General features: G+C 38.9%; 2 protein-coding genes across 9 annotated transcripts; one reads left to right on the forward strand and one right to left on the reverse strand.

The window, feature by feature from the left end:
- The first annotated feature begins 12,894 nt into the window (after positions 1 to 12,894).
- On the forward strand, positions 12,895 to 17,150 carry LOC109853171 (EGF domain-specific O-linked N-acetylglucosamine transferase). 3 transcript variants are annotated; one of them, XM_020425009.1, is made up of 10 exons: positions 12,895 to 13,839; positions 14,096 to 14,302; positions 14,587 to 14,735; positions 14,815 to 14,978; positions 15,294 to 15,414; positions 15,493 to 15,646; positions 15,724 to 15,924; positions 16,024 to 16,157; positions 16,234 to 16,336; positions 16,620 to 17,150. In XM_020425009.1, the coding sequence occupies exons 1-10, from the start codon at positions 13,654 to 13,656 to the stop codon at positions 16,878 to 16,880; spliced, it is 1,680 nt and encodes a 559-aa protein (XP_020280598.1). In that variant the 5' UTR covers positions 12,895 to 13,653; the 3' UTR covers positions 16,881 to 17,150. The 3 variants fall into 3 exon arrangements, with proteins under 3 accessions (XP_020280598.1, XP_020280599.1, XP_020280601.1); XM_020425010.1 differs by having other exon boundaries at positions 15,297 to 15,414; XM_020425012.1 differs by having other exon boundaries at positions 13,757 to 13,839; positions 14,101 to 14,302.
- An 83-nt stretch (positions 17,151 to 17,233) lies between these two features.
- On the reverse strand, positions 17,234 to 19,399 carry LOC109853133 (phosphatidylinositol-glycan biosynthesis class W protein-like). 6 transcript variants are annotated; one of them, XM_020424954.1, is made up of 3 exons: positions 19,208 to 19,399; positions 19,091 to 19,120; positions 17,234 to 18,913 (listed from the first exon to the last, which is right to left on the reverse strand). In XM_020424954.1, the coding sequence occupies exon 3, from the start codon at positions 18,866 to 18,868 to the stop codon at positions 17,291 to 17,293; it is 1,578 nt and encodes a 525-aa protein (XP_020280543.1). In that variant the 5' UTR covers positions 18,869 to 18,913; positions 19,091 to 19,120; positions 19,208 to 19,399; the 3' UTR covers positions 17,234 to 17,290. The 6 variants fall into 6 exon arrangements, with proteins under 6 accessions (XP_020280543.1, XP_020280542.1, XP_020280539.1 ...); XM_020424953.1 differs by having other exon boundaries at positions 17,234 to 18,917; XM_020424950.1 differs by having other exon boundaries at positions 17,234 to 18,896; positions 18,972 to 19,120.
- Positions 19,400 to 19,612: the final 213 nt, after the last annotated feature.

Here is a 19,612-nt window from a genome sequence, read left to right on the forward strand (position 1 = left end):
CTCTTCCTTCTATCCGCGTCACAATAAATAGCGGCGTGAATCTCAGACAGACCTTTATGCCGAACATGTGTCGGATATTCTGACGTTTGTAGCGCGGTTTATATTGTGTCCGTTTTATGCAACTTGACGCTATCAACATAAAAGATTTAATCGGAAACGAATATATTTATAAAATGTGTATTGTATTGAAATTGTAAACATTTCGACCGGACCACGCGGAGTTTCAATTAACGTATGCGTAAATATATATATATATTATGAATACGCTATAGAAGTTTCCTCTGAATATTTTTTTCTTACGTAAAAGTTGCGCGGGCGTTATCTTTCGCACTTCTATCGCCGACCACTCTCGCAACAATGTCGACGATGAATTATATAACGCACCGTTACCCAGAATCCTTGGATGAATGCAATTGCAACGCAAGCGAGCATTCACAATCATACCGATGGTTGTAATTATTGTCTCGTAACTATATGAAGTTCCTCAATGGTAATTTATACTCGAGTGAGGTCTACGACAGTGAAATTAGCTAATATAATCATATCCCATATACTCAACTAGTACGTACGGTTGCATGAAAGTCTATCTTTCTAGAATTCTATTTCCGCATGAGAAAATGCCTTTGCAAGGAGATAATCAGGATAGAAATTCGAAAAAAAAAAAAAAAAAAAGAAACTTCCACGACATCAGATGTGAGGAAAGTGATAGTAGGCACATTAGTAGGTTGTTAACATTATATCGCGCGCCCCGATCTTATCACGTGCTATGTACAATCTTTCGCCATCGCCAACTAAATTATCAATAAATTACCAAAGAAATTTTTCAAATGACGCTTTAGAAGAACTTATATACAAAACTATTTTCTCCCGAATTATACCGAGCAAATATCGATGACGGCGCGAGACGCGAAGTTCTTCTGCGTTATTAGAAATTACGCGGCGACGCGTCTCTCGCGAGAGCGGAAGAGCGGTAACGCGATTTAACAGTGATTTAATAAGTGGACGCTGGTACGCGGTACGCGGTCGCCTCTCGACGTCTCCCCCGCCCGAAGTTGCTTCCACGATCAGGCTCCGCGCGTTATCTCTTTACCTTTTTCCGTGGTCCTTCTTCTTACCCGACGAAGCGATTCCTCCCGGTAGAGAGCTCCGCTGGATGCCGTCTCAGTGGCGCCACGCATTCCCACCCACACTTTCACATCGCGCCGGAGGAAGATTGCACGCACGCACGCACACACGCGATCGCGCGATTGCCGCGCAAGTGCAACGCGTGCATCACGCGTACATCGACGATGATGTCAGGGGAATTTGCACCTGGCGGTACGCGCATGTACGCGCGCCGGCCAGATCGTACACTATATTCGTTGCCACGACGAGGAGGAGGAAGAAGATACGTCGGATTCCACGCCGTTAGAAAGTGCGCGGTACACCCACACGGATGAGCACAGACATACGCGAAATCCTGCGGGCGATGGAAAGTCCTCGGCAACGTACGACTACATCTCACTTCGAGAGAGGTGACGGCGAATAATTATCGTCGCTGGTTTACGGCCACACGTCGGTATTGCCGTTTCCACGATAAGACTAAGTATAGAAAATAAAATACGCGCATCCCGATATGTGCATGTATATACATGGAAGCTACGGAGATTCCAATATCCGAACGGTGATAACTGACTAATTTCTTCGATTCTATTAAAAACAGAAATCTCAGTCGTAAATTAACTTTCAATGGTATTCGATTTCGAACTGCCGCACGGCAGCTAATTACGTTGTAGCGTATCCTAGTTTCGTGTCGTAACTTTTTAACGCGAAGTATCGGGAAGTAAGCAATTTCACGTGAGATTTTTTTACGAAGCAAAATCGGAGTTGTTTCAGTGATCTTAAACTTTCTTAAAGTAACGTAGTTAACATTGCGTATTCTTCCTGCACGCAATCCTGTTACGACAGTCTCGCGCGGTATCTCTGACCCATTGTCCCAAAGAGAAATAGAAATACCTTGCAAACCGTATGTTTAAGTAGTGTTGTCAGGCACCGTTAGTGCTCGCGCAATCGCACGAACAATTTGTTTTATGATCTTATTGTGCGGTTTGATAAATCGCTAATCTCAATATTCCGCAAACGAAGCGTAGCTAAATTCCAATTTGATGCACAGGAACGTGAGAAAGGGTAAGGAGTAGGTGAGCGTGAGCGCAGGTTGATCAATCTGGCAGATGGGTTACGTGCTTCTCCGGGGCGGCATCAGCGGGGCCTTAAGAGGCCTCGGAGAGGCTACTGAATTACTGACAGCCAAATAACAGGCCGATCCGCGGCGCGATGTTCCACTCGTTGTCGGTACCCTTTCTCTTCTTCTTTCCCGCACGACTGAGCAGTGCATCTCAGGCCCGCACCGCCGGGCTGTCCCAATATGGGCCAACATATTATGCATATCGGCCATCGTGGTTCTTATCTAAACGACGTAAGTACAGGCGCGTCCCTTTGGAGAAGCCGACTGCGAATGTTGCTCGTGTCCCGAGCAACCGCCGCTCGTCGGGCCAACTTGATTAGGCGGGAATCCCGTCTTGATGCCCCTGCGAAACGAAATACCTCAACGACGCGAGATTCTCGGCGACTACCGATTGATGTAACATATATTGTGTTTCTCTCCATTAATATCGAAAAAAATATCATTCGCCGACTGTTTTAAAAATACACCATGCAAAAAAAAAAAAAAAAGAAAGACGCGGATTTTATATAAAGTATTAAATCCGCGCTTGATTATAAACAGCTGTAACGCAACGCCGCCGATATATATAGGCGCCTATTCATTATCTCCGCTTCAAAAGGCTTTTAAAGGGAAGTTACGTAAAACACGTATTATACGCGTGAATACGATTAATTGCCACGATTTGTTCCATCCACTTTAATGTATGTTCATATAATCACTGTCGTTTGTTCCTTTCTCCTGCAGCCGCGCCCGAATTCGTCGTCTCCTTACTTAACATTGTGCACGTACCTGCAGAAATCGATCGGCGCGTCGATCTTGAACCGGCACGTCTAAGCCGAACGCCTCGTATACGGTGCGCTCGTTAGTATCACCTCTAGCTCAATAATTACAACCGCGCGTTATTTTTCCACGGCGATCCGATAAGATCCGGCGGCGCAGAGGTCGCGCAGAGACACAATCTATAATTACATCGGTGCGCGCCGACTGGTGCACGTATACGATCGCATTGCTTGTTAACACAGACTCGCACAATCAGCCCTCTGCTGTCCTTTTTGTTTGAGAATTATGGGAGTACTGAAGGATGCCTTGGCCTCTGCTTTGAGTTGGCGTGCAAAATAGATATATCCTTGTCTTTCGAAGAAAAATGATCGTGTTCGCTTATTTGTCTGCTGTACTCTCGAACATCTCAATGTTCCGCAGAAATATATTACATGTTGCAGCGTTATAAAGCGTTACGAAGGAACACTGTGCCGTTCAAGCAAAGCAACAAACTGCGTTTTGATACAATTTAACTTGACAAATATGTCCGATAATACCTTATCCGGCGGCTTTCTCGATATGTTTCCCCGTGGGAAAACGTGCGACGCAGCCGACACGTGCCTGGCTGGTATCTTCGATACCAGAACGATCCAGATGCGAAGGATAAACATTAATTTGTTGCCCGTCGAATACGATCGAGCCACAGGGGAGTTTAAGCGAGTATGGCAGCCTGTCGTGTCGCAGTTAGTCAACGATGAAGTCGGGACCACCCCGGTTCGTCCGGGTCGTCCTCTCGCTCTTTCGTCTCGATGCAGCGACCTCCGCAGTCCGCACTTCTCCGCCCTTCGTCGCTATTCGCTCTCTTCTCGCATTCTTTATGCGCGTCTTTCTCTTTCTCTCTCTCTTTCTTTCTTTATGTGATTCATAGACTTGGCTTTATACGAGATCAACTACATATGTAAAAGACATCTTTCATAGTGTGAAAAAAAAAAAAACATGAGAATTACAGAGATGTGATGGTTTTTAAGTGGTGTCAAAGATATTCGCGTTTATACGGAAGACGTATTTCACACGACGTGTAACAATAAAAATAGGAATCGTATGAACTTAACAACTGCGTTTTACACTCTTTACACAAAGAACAGAGAAATGATCAATTGCACGATCTCCCAACGCACTTTCGCGAACATTCGACGCACGGATTCCAATCATCTTACATCGACGTTTTCCTTGATCAATGTACCAAAGCCGTCTCTCTTGTCTCACGATCCTGAATTTGCGTAATCGTCGCGAGAAAGCGCGAGAAGAACATTGTCATCCTATCGGGTTAATGCATTCCACGTACTCGAGCAGCAGCCTTGATATTTCACCCGCCGTTCTAGGATGACCAGGCTGTTTTTCGCGTTGTTCCGCACAAGATATCACGCGCGAGTATGTTGCGAGCGAACACCCATATCTCAGGTTCAGATGCTGGGCGGGTGCGTGACGAATCTCAATCGTGTGAATCCCATCGATTCACTCGATTCAAATGCATTGGCCGATTAGTGACGGTTAACCGTCGCTTGAATGGCGAGAGACAAACGAGATGTCACGATTGCAAGGTACCGCTGACTAGGATTTTACTGCTGTTTGTATTGTCGACGAGATCTGCTGAAGATTCCGACTTCACGCATAATAATCTTCACATTATTAAAGAGCGATAATAAATGTATTTATCACCAGATCTGTACCTACACAAGTTTGAAGAATTTATCACACGCGTTTTTTGTTCCCAATAGGAATATAAATTTCCTGTTCCTTGAGATTATATTTCAATTAAAAGATGCGTAATTTTTATCTTCCGATACACTCACAGAATCTTCTGGCGATCAACGTTCGCAACAATGTTATTCGACGAGTCGTAGCCGTCGTGTGATGTTACGTCGCGCCGTTTCCCGCATTGAGAATATGATCATGTCAGAATAACCGAGTGTGTATAAGCGGCTAAAGTAGCAGTCGGCAAGAAGATAACATAAAAGCGAGAGACAGACGCGGCTTAAAACATCCGATAAGAAGCACGCGCGCGATTTCATAAAGAAGATAGCGGCTGAGAGTAGAGCTAATTAAGCGATACAATCCTCGCATTCTAAGGGCCGTCTTAAGGCTAACGTCAAACGCACGTGGAAGATACTTAAGATATCGTCGAGCATCGACTTGCCTAATTATCTGTGACACTTTTGTGCGCCGCACTTACGGCTCGAAATTTCGATGTATCACGATCATATATTTGCTTTCATGTGGGGAATAGCGCGTTGTATTGCGGGATTTTTGTTCTCTTCAAAAATTGATCTTATTTTATATCAACTTTCGCGTTTATATCCAAAAATATTTGCTTACAAAAGAGTAAATCTGTGTAAAGTAAAATGCTAAATTAATTGAACGCTAATATTCTTCTAATATTTGGTATCGTCGAAGTAATCGCGCCACGCCCTGATCACATGCGCGTATAATGCGTGTTGCGTTACACGTCGTCTTGGGTCTGAATAAGAACGTTCACCAGTGATACAGGGTAGATAGGTAGAGTTGGTGTTCCTGGCTGGTCGGAGCGCGGCGCGGACAGGTCCGCCGCAGCCAGAAGTTGATCCACGATTATGGCTTCGTGCACGCCCTTGTTCCTTCGATCTTACCTGATAACCGAGGCACTCGGTGCAAGAGTCTCAACCGTGAAACAGTTTTCGGCCGGAATCGTTTTCGTTGTCGACACGACACGGCCAACCTCCCTCGACATGGAATGTTTGTCTTGCGTTACTCCCGTAGACAACCCGCTGAGTCGCTGAATTCCTCAGCAAGTGATTCCGGCGAACTGGATAACAAACGGCGTCCCGAACATCAGGTCGGGAAGCTACTCGCTCCGAAAGTTACATTTTTTTTTTTTTGATATATCAAGTTAAAGATTTTATTTTATTTAAAAAATTGAAAAATGTAACTAAATGTTTTAATGACGAAAATTCGCAATTTGCAGAAACAAGCAAAATAAATAAACTGATTCAATAGATTCTGATAATACAAGATCAAACATTGTTTAATCGGGGAATATGTTACATAGATATTCATGTACTACAATATAAAAGTTTTCCGAGATCAGACTGGTTTCGAAATGCTATCGCGTGAAATTATACGTTGCTTTGATTATAGATTGCAAGATTATCACAATTACCCTATCTATACGCGGATAATATCTGTTATGAGCGGCGAGCTGTATGTGTGACTTAAAAAAAGATTAAAATTCTTTCTTCTCAAAGTCGGCAGGTCTGACGAATGTCATGCTTCATTTTATGGTGCGAAGAGTCATCGAGTATAATCGCGGCGCATTTACGTGAGTGAGATACGACGTTTAATGGAAGACTTATTCTAATGTTATTCTAATATGTCGCGCGATATGCAGAATACAGCCTCCCTCGGGCTCGATTTACTAATTATTATGCAGGTCTCCTGAAGCCGTTCAGCACTTTCGTGGCAAACGCGCGCGCGCGCATAATATCACACGCGACGAGAAGGAATCATGCAGGTGCAACTTGACTCGCGAATCGCACGGGAATATGTGTCTCTCACTTCCCTCGCTCGTCTTTTCTCTCTTGCAACAACCTTTCCTTTTCTCGCTACAACGAGAAACTGATTCGCACACTTCTCGCATTTCCATAAACAGACGAAGAAAGTCGCGCGCGCATTCCACGACCAGCGTGCGGAGTCTAAAAACCAAACTAGAATTTTGCGACACGAAAAAAGAGAAACGGAAGAGACGGAAGAAACACACCTGCGCTTCTCGTCGCGGCGCAACGTGGGCGTCTCTCGCAACAGCAAATGTCATCGTGATGTATTTTTCGAGGACGTTTTCTTCGTTACTACACAATCACGCAATAGTCATTGTGCATGTAAAAGTCAGCGTGTTTTGAATTTTCATAGTAATGCCGCGCGAAACATTTGGAATGAGAAGAAAGTTTTTTTTTCTATATCCTGTATAGATAAAAAAAAAAAAAGATTGGTAACCATACGCGTGTGTAAATTTTGACTTTTTCGTATAAATGTTACAATCTTCATAGTTAAAACTGGCAAGTGTTAAAAGTCGTGATAGTTACTCTCGTGGGCGTTTGAGAATAAGCATAAACCGATCATACCGAGAGCGCACCTGTAAAAAAATACCATGTTAGCAATCATATATCCTGCTTTCGAAGGGTAAATAGCTTCGAGTCTTGCTGCGTGTTGAGATCACCTTTACGAGAGGGTTTAATAGATTATAGAGACGTTAGAGAGGAGTACTTGAGACCTCCCGCCGGCGCGTGGTATTGCTCGAACTTTTGTAGACTTTTATCGCTCGTTTGTCGCTGATCAAAACCTGAACCTCTGAGACTTGCAGACATGTTCCCGTCGGCGCCAACTCGTTCGTATTGCCATGATAATTGTTTTCATAAATCATATTTTAATACATATATAATTATAAAAAGCAATTTAAAAACTCTTATTACAAAATAATTAGAATTGCGATATTGCGTATGTTACAAAGATAAATTTAAAAACTGGTTTTCCATGTTCACGGAAATAATTCCAACCAATAGAAGACTGAAGAAAGTTTTCTCTCTATCGAAAGCGACTCGTGCAGCGATCGACGGGAGAAATTGAGTGATCACTTTAATCACGTTGTAAGTACCGTCCGTGCGATAATAATCATCCCCGAAGACCGGCCGCAACCGTCCTCGTGATTATCCTCCAGAAGAGACACGTGATCCCGACGACTCTGAACGATCGAGATAACCGCGCGAGCTCCGGGGACGTTATTGACCATCCAGACGCTGCCTTTCGTACTTAAGCCGGACTCGCGATCCGGCGCAATGGAAGCGACGGAGAGGGGCTTTTTTCGAACGACGACAACTTGTCCCGCGGTGTTCACGATTCGACCTGGGCTGTGACCTCGACGTCGTAAATTCCGCGTCATAGCGGTTGTCACCGGTTCACCTTTTTACGAGCGTACCGCGGCTTGCATTCACGGCTCGCTCGAGATGTACCCGCGTTGCCAGGGTCCTCCGGATCAGTTGTGGATTGTTAAAAGAACCTCTTCGACGAGAAGTCCGTGACAGCGACTTAGTGCATCTTCCACGGCGGTTTTGCTGCTGACTTGTCCTTAAAGGACCTGAGCCCCTTCTTAAAGGACTACTTCGAATAACTCGTAAAATAAGCATATACCTATTATATATAATTTTTTAACAGTCTTTTTACAATATAAATTTCTTACTGAAACATTATTTATCGTTTAAATATTGAGAGTTGATTGAATATTAATTTCAAAATAGTAATTATGTCCAGTTTCTTTCCCTCACTCTTCATAATTAACAGAAGTCTTAAAACTGCATGTTATACAAAGATGTTTCTAATTCTGGAATTTACACATATGTAAGAATATTTTACACGTATATCCACGTTACATTGCACAGTCGTAGATTAAATATTTCGCGCAGATACAACGCTACCGTAGCGACTGTACTTTAAACGGATTTCGGAATAGGATCTGTTTATATGTGAGGCTGGTTAATGTGCCGGTTCTGTTCATCGACAGACAAAGATCCTTTTAAGATCCGAGATATGACAAAGTTTTGATTTATAGCCACGGCGTAATCGACCACGGAGAAATGACAATAATTCGTTAGCGAAAGAGTCACGTTATTGATAGCGACTCGACTCACATTGTCACCCGAGACAACGTTAATGTGACTAAGCTCCGCCTTGCTAACAGCGCTTATATGCGCAAGTATGCGCCGCGAATTATCTATCGTACTTTGTATATGATTAACGTTTCATAAGTATCTCAATTATTACCTTTTTACTTACGGATCGTGTGGAAAACAACGTTCAAGGTGATGTCTCTGCCTCCTAGAAAGAACATATATCGCAGTTTAATGGCTGATTGCTTTGTCATCGTCCTCTCGAGGACATCTCGTTCGACGCGGTCAGCAGCATTCCTGACAAAATTCCAGCTCGGATTTAACACGTAACAAAACGATCTGCTATACATTGTTATTACAGTCGCAATTTCTGAAGTGGTCTGAGAACGAGGTGCAAGTAATTTATATACGAGTTGTTTATTGTGCTTTTACGCAGTTTTTAATAAATTCACCTTCACAGTAAATAGCTTAGAAGGTTTTGCTGCTATGAGCGAAATAGCAATGGAATAATAAGAGCCTTTGATGAAAATGCACGTTATATTACGTAGATATTGGAAATTAAATAAAATATTCGGTGAGTGCGAGTTATTCGATGCGCACTTTTGAAAGCCTTGAATTAAATTTCGTTCTTATAGACAAAACCTTAAATCTACCTCGCCAGCCCTCATGCTTTATATTTTAAGCGCTTCGCGCGTTTCTCGTATACTCTATACTCGCAACATCAGAAATCGCAACCCCGTGACCCCGTCGACACGTGAAAATAAATCCCGTACAGAGTCACGAAGAAAATTCGAGGAGAGAATCTCTCCTCCAAAAGGTGAGAAAGAACGACACGAATCGAACGTCCTCTGTCCTCGTCGGCAGGTCGACGACGCCGAGTTATGCACTTAATCGTTCCGCTTCGTAATTAATCGGACCTGGTAACGAGCTGCGTGCGGAGATCCTCGCTGTTGGAATTGCGAACATTTATCACGTATTAATTAAGCGATTAGTTCGCGGCGTTGCTAACGAGGAAGCTTAGTATGTAAGAATTTCTTTGGTTAAGGCGCCATCGGGCAATTTCTACAACGCTAGTCGTCTTAGGCCCAATGGAATTCGAGCATATATAATTCTAAACGTTAGCACATCCAATAATCATGGTTTATTGATCCTTAAGAAATAACTTATTATTTCCTATCGAATAGCCAGCGGTACGTTTATCGGATATATCCAGGCCACCACTTGATTTACGTTTGTTCTTCATCAATTTTCTACGCTTTCTGTTTCTTACAATCTCCGCATCAGCGATTTCTTATACCCACGTGTCCGACTTTAATCCGAGTTTAAGTTATAATTATTGCAACGACAATCGTCACTTTTTACGTTTGCGCGTTGAAAAAAAGCGCGCGTGAACTATACACAAATATTAAAATCAAAAAAAAGCTTGTTGTAATCGAATCCGATTTGCGACATCAGTGATATAATATATTTCAGTACACAAATTTTTTTACGTTCTTGTTTCGCAAGATGCGTCGCGTCGCATGTGACGCGCTGCCCCCGCAATTTTCTCCGCCGAGAGGAACCTCAACGTGTCCACATGGGAAACATTATAGCTCTGATTTTCGCGTAGGTTGACACCAGTTCCTGGCCGTGACACGTGGCGCCAATGTGGCGGCGACAGTTGGACGTTATACGCCGATGTCACGGTGTTCGTATTACGGCACGCTGCATTTCTGCGGAAATGCTGGAGCCTCGTTTATCAATCGTTGCGCAAGGTTGCGTCACGAAATCAATCTGACGCGTGATACGTCACTGCCGCAGCGTGTCCGCGACGCTGAAGTAAATTTTACGTTACGGTCATATTTGCAGATACATCGTAAAACGACCGTCGTAACTCAAATGACGGCAATCAGTAGTTTCAATGGTCATAACTAAACATGCGAAGCTTAATAGCTCTGCTCATTTCAGAGATGTAAACCGGTTTCGAATCGCCTGGTTTTCCGATACATCCTGACGCGACAATGAGCCGTACATCTACTTCGCCGCGTTTTCCTTCTCGATTCGCGATCTAGAAAACGAAGCATCTAATTCATATACATACGTCATAAATATAATTGAATTAAATTAAAGATAAGAGAAATATTGGACATTGTCTTATAAAACCTATGTATAAAATGTCTCGCAACATAAATTTTTCTCTGTATAACATTCCCAAGCTATCTTAGCCTTATTAAGATATATCAATCGTAAAGAAACAAAATTATCAAATACGTTCAATGGTCACGCAACAAAAAACATGTTTCGGATAGATAATGTGGTCACGTCGTGACTTCTCTGACCACCGAGAAGAATTATCCTAACGATCCACGACAACAAAAGATTTACAAGAAGAAATAAAGTTGGGCACACCGGTATAAATAGCGAGCACGAGGTACCGTTGTGACCGTACCGGGGTCGGGGTGATGCGATCGTGATCGATGTAGATCGTTCTTTCGGTCTATCTGCGGCAATCCGTGCTCGGTTAGACTCGGTGTGTCTCCTACCTCAGCCAATCTACATATACCGGTAAACTACGTGCTTTTACGGGCACACATAGCGGGAGACCTTCGTGCACATGCACGCGCGAATAAGTTATACATACATATATAAATACATAACAACCGAGATCTGTTTCCGGGTCACGCTACGGCAGGTTGACGCCAAAGATATCGGCGCTATTGTCCTTCGTGCTCGATATCTACGATCCATCGCATCGATTAGCATTGATTTGTGGATCATCGTGATTGGCCCGCGGCCAATGCCGATTTACTCGGATACGTATGTAGATAGTTGCGACGGGAATCTTCCCGTCTGGCGGACGATCACGAGTAATCAGCTGGTCATTCGCCCGCGGTGAGAGACAAGATCGAAATCGCTCGATCTTCACGTAGACCTGACGCACACCATCTATGACTCGCTCGGATATTTCATAGTCAATAGCGTATCTGAATCATCGCGATTGAACGTTTAAGATTTGCTTACGTAATACACGATGAGACGTCCGCGAATTCAAGTTTGCCTTGGTTAAAATTTGAGAAGAAAACAGACTGATAGAGACTGTTGCTTAAAGCGCTGATAAATTTCTGTTAGATTCGAATCTCTACACTCTCCTTTCGCTGGTGGTTACGGGCGTAGCTTTAATTGCATCGCAACGATCTCCCGTGAACCGAGAAAGACACCTGCGACCAATGAGAGTTGCAGCTGATATCCGAGTTTCTTAGATTACATAACGATTTGTGTCTAACGGAGTGTGGGACTCCAAGTGTGTTCCAGTCAGTGAATATAGGGATATTAGATTCAAATCGTATCTCTGTATCTTTTTTCTTTCTTTTTTTTTCTCGATAAATAGAATTGTATAAACTGCGAAGATAGAATTTCTAATTCAGCCACACCTCGGAAAGATGAACAAAAATATCTCTTCAGCATGAATCAAAATTGATTTTGACAAATCTCGTTGAAACTGGCATAAAGTGCGTCTCTCTTTCTCATTTTGACAGGATTTATCTCAGATCTATCTTTTCTTTTACGTAAGAGAATAAATATTGGAAACTATTCTTTGAAATTGGTGTCAGTGTAAAATCTCTCTCTTTTTTATTCTCTTATCTATACATGCACTTACCGGAACTAAATCGTTTCGCAAAAAAACTTTTCTTTTTTTCTGCCGTTTTATTCCAACGCTGGTCAACAGCCGTTGAAAGAAAACGACGCATAAAAAAAGAAAAACTTTTATCTCTCGCTGAACAATTCTTTGCCAATTTGTACTTTGAAGTATAATATCATTTTCAATCTCTACTTTTATTATTTTATGTTTATTCTTTGATCGTATCTTCTATTTTTATTTGCTATTGTTTTTTTCTTCTGTTTCTATAAGTCAAAGTTCATTTTTATTTATAAAAACAATATAGATTTAATTCATAATTTTCTATTTCAGATAGATATATATAATTCTTTCAAAATTAATTTTGATGGAAATATTCTTACTTATTGTAGATATTCATCCTATTTGCTTTAAGTATGGCTGGTAACATATCGATAGCGGGTATCATCTGCTTCTATGTGAATTGTACGTAATATATCGATAGCAGGTAGCATATATATATATTTTTACGTTTTTCCTACTCTACCGGTGTTCTTGATAAGTGAAACCATTTGTGATCTACATGTAATGTAAAGAAACCCATAGATGGATCTAAATAAGAATACTTTCCTACAGCACAAAGCCTTATAAAACGTTACGGTTCGAAGATTCAAACCTTCAGACAATGTAGCATGGTGGGTGAGTGCATGGCTCCAGTTGTAAGTTCAAGAACCTTTTTGTGTTGCTTTGCTAGTAGAACATCCGAGTTCAACTATTTTATTTCTTGATGAAAATAAGTTATGTGAGCAAAATTTGATCGCAGACAAAGTATCCTTGACAGTGACAGTGACAGTGAATAGCTATATGTTGTGTCAGCTAATCGTGAAGAAGCGAGTAAAACATTTGTTTGTCTCTTGGGGCTCTCTATATGAGAAGAAACTTACAAAGTATATTTCAATACTTTCATCAAAGTGACTTTATTGAAGTCAACCATAAACTGCAATTCACTGTGTTCGTTCCAAACAAAATACTTTCACGTGTGCTATATAAATTTCTCTTTTATCGATTTAACTGACAGAAAAACATCGAGGTATTATTTAGAATATTAAAAAATATTAAAACTTCATTTCTTTGTGTGGTTTTCTCAAGGCAAACCAGTGTAATTTCTATGATGTAAAGTTGACTCACATCTCACACGGATCTTCAATATTGGCTCTCACCATTCCTCCGCGATCCCACGTGTGTGTAAGTGCGCGGGTTGCGACAAGTAGTAGGTGTGATCATATACTTACCTTCACAGGTGGTCCGTTTTTCAATCACATCAGAAACAACGGCGTTGCAAGACAAACGCGTGAAATTTTTGTGATAACATTCGAGTTTATTTTTTGTGATTTATTTACACGATGATTATGAGGACGTTGTTCGCTGTTCATCCTGTATCTCTCTCATTGGTGTTCGTATTCACGGTCACTGCCATCAGCGGCAATTACAATGATATTAATCTACCGCGAGAGCACATCAAGCATTACTTCAACTCTTTTCCCACGGAAGCAGAAAAGTGCCGTAATGATCCCGCTTGTTTATATAAGGTAAGGTTTATATTTTTATATAGATTTTAATTTCTTGACGTACTTTCACTTTCTTACAAATATTTTCTACAAATGCTATGTGTAAAATTTTATACTTTATCACAGTATATTTCTTTCTTGCGCATTGTTACCTGATTTCATTACACATAATCTTGTTTTAATTTTATAAAAGTTTTCGATCACTTGTTATATGTATGAAAAATTTGTATATAATTAGTTTTGTTTAAAATTATCGATTTTGCAATATATTTCATAGAACAGTCTCGATACAGAAGCTTGTTGGGGTTACGAGGAAAATTGCAAAGCCGCGAATTTTTTTTCCGTTCCAAATTGTGCGGGCGACCACAAAGGATGGGTCGCCACAAAAAAAGCTCAACTAGATACTTTTTTCACACAAGGCGATTTTGGATATGTACGCGATCAGAGAAAAGAAATGATGCTATTATGTCAACCAGTTTTCCAGGTAAGTTTATACTAAAAAATTAAATAAATACAAAAAAATTAAATAAATAGAAAACATGATTTTGTTTTTAATAGAAAAAAGTTCGTATTTTAATATCGACAAAAACATGTAAATTTTATTTCTATTTTCAAGTCGATTCTTTAATTATAAATAAATATATCAAAAACAATAATCTACACAAATAGCAGTTAAAAAAACAAAATATATTACAAGATCAAAAACTTCCAAGTCACAAATCATAGTTAGATTTATATCTTGACACAATTTTGCGTTTTATTTTGCAGGATGATTCATCTCTGGAATGTTCAGAACATATGAGATTTTGCAGAGCACGAAACGTAATGGTAAATTTTACAGATTTATTAAATCGTAAAGAACCTATACGATATAAAATGGACGTTTTAAAAGAAGGTCAAATTGGTGGTTACTGCATGTAAGTAAATAAAAAAAAGTAAAATAAAATAATTGGTGCGAGAAATTGGAAAGTGTCTAACTCTCTCTTCTGCGATCAGACTAGACGAAAAGAGACTGCAGGAAAATGCGGATCATATCAGTCCGTTGCAATCTTGGGGACCAGAATTACGCAATTTTCGAAGGCTACGTCGTAGGCCAATAATCGATGGCGACTGTGATATTGTTATTGAGAAACCGACTTTCTTCATGAAAATAGATGCCAGTAAGTGTGAAAACATTTGCAAAACAATTTTGCTGAATAAAGGCTATTTACACGATAAAAAGCACAAGTAATAGAAATGTTATCTTATTAGCTAGACAAGAGAGAGAGAGAGAGAGAGAGAGAGATGAAATTAAGACGATCTTAAATATAAGATCCGCCTATAAATACTGCGATTCTTGAAATTTTTATCTTGTCTTTCTACTTTCATTTTTATTACTTGTGCTTTTTATTGTGTAATGGTCTTTATTCAGCAAAATTGTTTTACTTAAATTATGGCTCATATTTATTTATATTGTTAAAGTTGTTCTATTTCAGCAGTAAACATGTACCATCACTTTTGTGATTTCGTGAACTTATACATATCATTGCACGTAAATCTATCACATCCATCTGCCTTTGATACCGACAACCACATTTTAATTTGGGAAAGCTATAGGTATCAAGCATAAAATATAAAACTGAAAAATAAAGATTAATATAAAATGAAACTATTGTCGATTTATTTTGCTTTCAGCTATCGGTCGGCGTTCCAAGATACCTTCGAAGTATTTACAAAAAATCCACTATGGGACTTAAAAACATTCAGAGGAAAGATCGTATGCTTCAAGAATTTAGTGTTTCCCCTTTTGCCGCGAATGATATTTGGACTGTATTACAATACACCACTTGTAATAAAATTGTATATCTTTGCATCAAGATACACCATAATCCAAGAAAAACAGTTAAGAGAGCATTTTTTATTTAGATTTATGGCTGTGAAAAATCCGGATTATTTAAATCCTTTAGCGATCACGTGTTGCATCGACTACAAATACCTCTAAATCAAAGACAAGATCGGAAGATTCACGTTACATTGTTGAGCAGAGACACTCAGTACAGAAGAATCTTAAATGAAAACGAATTGGTAAAAGCTTTGAAAGAAAATCCAGAATATAAAGTTAGAAAGGTAAAATTTCAACGCCAAAGTTGTGTAGTTGCAATCAATATTTTATTGATGTTATTTGATTTTTTTTTTCATATAATCGACTCTTTCTCATTGTTCTAGGTAGTATACAATAAAAACGTGCCATTTAAAAAACAATTAGAAATCACTAGAAATACCGATATATTTATTGGTATTCACGGTGCCGGATTGACACATTTGATGTTTCTGCCAGATTGGGCAGCAGTATTTGAAATGTAAGATCAATTCCTTATATAATATTTCTATGATTATACAATTGTAAATGTTGTACATACGTTACTATTTTTTCAGATATAATTGCGAGGATCCTAACTGTTACAAAGATCTTGCACGATTAAGAGGTATGAAATATTTCACATGGAAGGATACATCAAAATTAATGCAAGAAGACCCGGTGCGTTTATACAAATTTTTTTAATATCACTATTATCGACAATCTTTTCGATTATTATAATTAAATATAATTATAATAATCTATAATAATAGTAGTAGTAGTAGATAGTATTGTATGTGAGCAAAGTTCTTATTTAATAATAGACATTTATATATTTATATGCGTAGAATATCTCTATTTCATTGAATTTCTTTTCTCATTCTTTAATAGAAACTTATATTTATGTACAATGTATATATGTGCAATCATATTATTTCTTAATAAATTAATACTTAATTTATAGGGAACGCATCCTGATGGCGGAGCTCATGCCAAATTCACGAATTACAGTTTCGATATCAAAGAGTTCCTGAGAATCGTTTCGCTTGCAAGAAATCATGTAAAAAATCATAATGCGTTTAAGAAGTTTATTAACAATAATTTTCCTACTGAAACACAAAATGATACCGAGATGACAGATAATGAGTCAATGCAATCTTCCAGTTCGAAAGAATCAATCCAATTACAATCAGAATCAAATATATTATCTAAGGATGAATTATAAAGAAAACTTTCATAGATACTAAAAATTAAAAATCTTTGCATATATGATAACAGAAGTGTTACATATGTCATTTGAAATGTATTTAGCACTGATCGAATTCTTTTTACTTATTTTTATATTAATGTAAATATCTATTTTAATAAAAAAAATGCGTGATATACATGTATATAAATCAGACTAAATCTGAGTTGTGTAGCTTTGACACTTCTTTAATTAAAAATCCTTAATTATAAAGTTTGTATATATAAGTAGAAAGTAGCTCTTTATATGTACATATATGTTTAGATATAAATTATATAAATTTTCTTTTCAATTATAAATTAATATTTCAATTATAAAAACTAGAAGTATAGTACAGTTATTATAAAAATGATAAAAAAGTTATAGACATAGATCAGCTCATATAATTTTTATAATTTGATTTGTACTTGAAACCTGTAAAGTACCAGTGCTGAGAATATAGTTATGGCCATGTATACAATTAAAATTAATACAGCTACTGAATCTTTAACGTACAATGTGTACGTTACTAAATTGACAAGACCAGTCATGACGTTACTAAGCAGGAAGAAAAATAGGCTATTGTAATTTACAGCATCAAAAATCTCTAAAGATTTTTTGACTACGTATTCTTTATTTTCTTCTCTCTTATTTTCTATATCTTTCTTTACATTTAAAATTAAATCCAGCATTATTCTTTTCCCTCTTTCTTTTTTGCTTTCAACATAGGGTATATCTACTGTATGATTAATTAAATCCAACACAAAGTCTACAAGTAGCAAGAGCATAAGTAACAGAACTGTCAAGCTCAGTATCCATAAACAGTATCCGGCATTGGCTAATCTTCTTGAAACTTTAAAGTATGAATCACAGAACAATGTTGCAATATATGCAATTGCACATATAAAAGATAATTTAATGCACAACAATATAGACGCATTGTAGCTTATTACAACATCAACATTGTACAGTTTAATGGAAGTGGTCATCTTTAATTTTGTATGAAACTTTTGATATGTAGAATATATTATTCTTCCGACAGCTATACCAAGAAAATATAATCCTACATAACCAGGTACAGAAATTAGACCTTCTCGATTTGCGGAGAAAAACTCATCTCTAGGACTATTTCCCAATACCCACGTTTTTAAACCTTTGGTGTTCATTGTGTATTCGTGCATTCCTAATATCCAAATGCCTGAGAAAAGTGAGTACTTTGAACTAATAGTACTGGTAATCATACTAATGATAAATTTAACAACAGCTAATGTTACAAAAAAATTCCAATGAACGCCATATTCAGAGACATGCTTCTGATATCCTATTAATTCCACTGCTACAAAACGTCCGAGACCTAACAACAACAGAAGCGCACAATTTCGAAAACAATCTTTTAAATTTTTTCTTAAAATGTCTTGAAATCTTGTTTGACGATCAAGAAAAAAATCTCGAGTCTGTGGCGCAACTACGGCATTGGCTAATATAAACAATCCAACACCTGTATCCATTAAACTATATCCATATACTTCTGTTTTTGCAAACTTTCGCGGAAAACTACGGAAATCGACGGCCAAAATACAAATCGCAGTTATAATATTAGTTAATGCACGAAAATTTGTTAAAAAAGGTTTCCTGGTAGCAATGGACGGCACAGCTGTATTGGAACGAATAGTTTTCTCATTCCATAACAGCGTTAGATTCATCGCAGAAATAAATATCATTACAATACACATGCTACCACTATATTCCGACAGTACAGTGCAACATAAGATAGTCGGAATGACAATTAGCATAAACTCTATGATGACATTCACATTTTTGTGTTGAGTGCATTTTCTAAAAACTCCCAGAGTTGTTGTTGTCAACAAGATACCACAAACGTTCGGTAAAAGTGTGAAAATAACCTCATACGGCGTTGTACCTCCGTGATCGGAAACGAACGCTTCTTTTTCGAGTCGGTAATGTTCCTTGGTCACCGAGGATGCCATTGATACAGAAATATCGAATTCTGACGTTCTACGAATGTTTCCAACCTAACTATAATTTTGTACAGTTAACATAAGAAAAAAACATACCTGGCAATAAACTTACAGTCGCCAATTTTCGCCGTTAATGTATTATTTGGATGAGCTTGTAATGTTCATGATGATAAATTATACATCACATCGCGTCAGTTTAGCGCAAATGTTATCTATCCGGTACGCACTTACGTGACAGAGTTCCTGGACGAAGGAAAACGCCTGCGCATAAACATACACGTGCAAGTCTGTCAAATATATGCATATCATTTTTGTATAGCAAAAGAAAAAACTCCAAAAATAACTTACGTGTCCATAAATCTTTCCAAAATCTTGAAATCGCTCTTGCGTTGCATCGAACCATGACTATTAGCAGCAATTAGCAGAGAGATCAATCAATCAATCGATGTGTAGCGGCTCAGAGAAAATGTAGAGAATACACACCAATATATGTACGAATAGCTCTTTTCCTGCGATTTGATTGATGGCACCGCAGCAGTGTCGTAGGCACGGCAGATGGCGCTCATACAAAAGCGCGGCGCAGAGAGAAGACTTTTCTCTGTTCCCGTACGCGTTGATTGGTGCAGAGAGAAGCCTGAGAGCGGCCACAACCATAAGGCCTGTTCTACAATACAGTCGTAAGCTGCAAGTCGTGAGAAATTGACCAATCACAATCGATTATTCTTCTGCGATTTGACTGTAATTGGTCAATTT

This window comes from Pseudomyrmex gracilis, unplaced genomic scaffold, assembly GCF_002006095.1.
Source record: "Pseudomyrmex gracilis isolate BER0280 unplaced genomic scaffold, ASM200609v1 scaffold_44, whole genome shotgun sequence".
NCBI lineage: Eukaryota > Metazoa > Arthropoda > Insecta > Hymenoptera > Formicidae > Pseudomyrmex > Pseudomyrmex gracilis.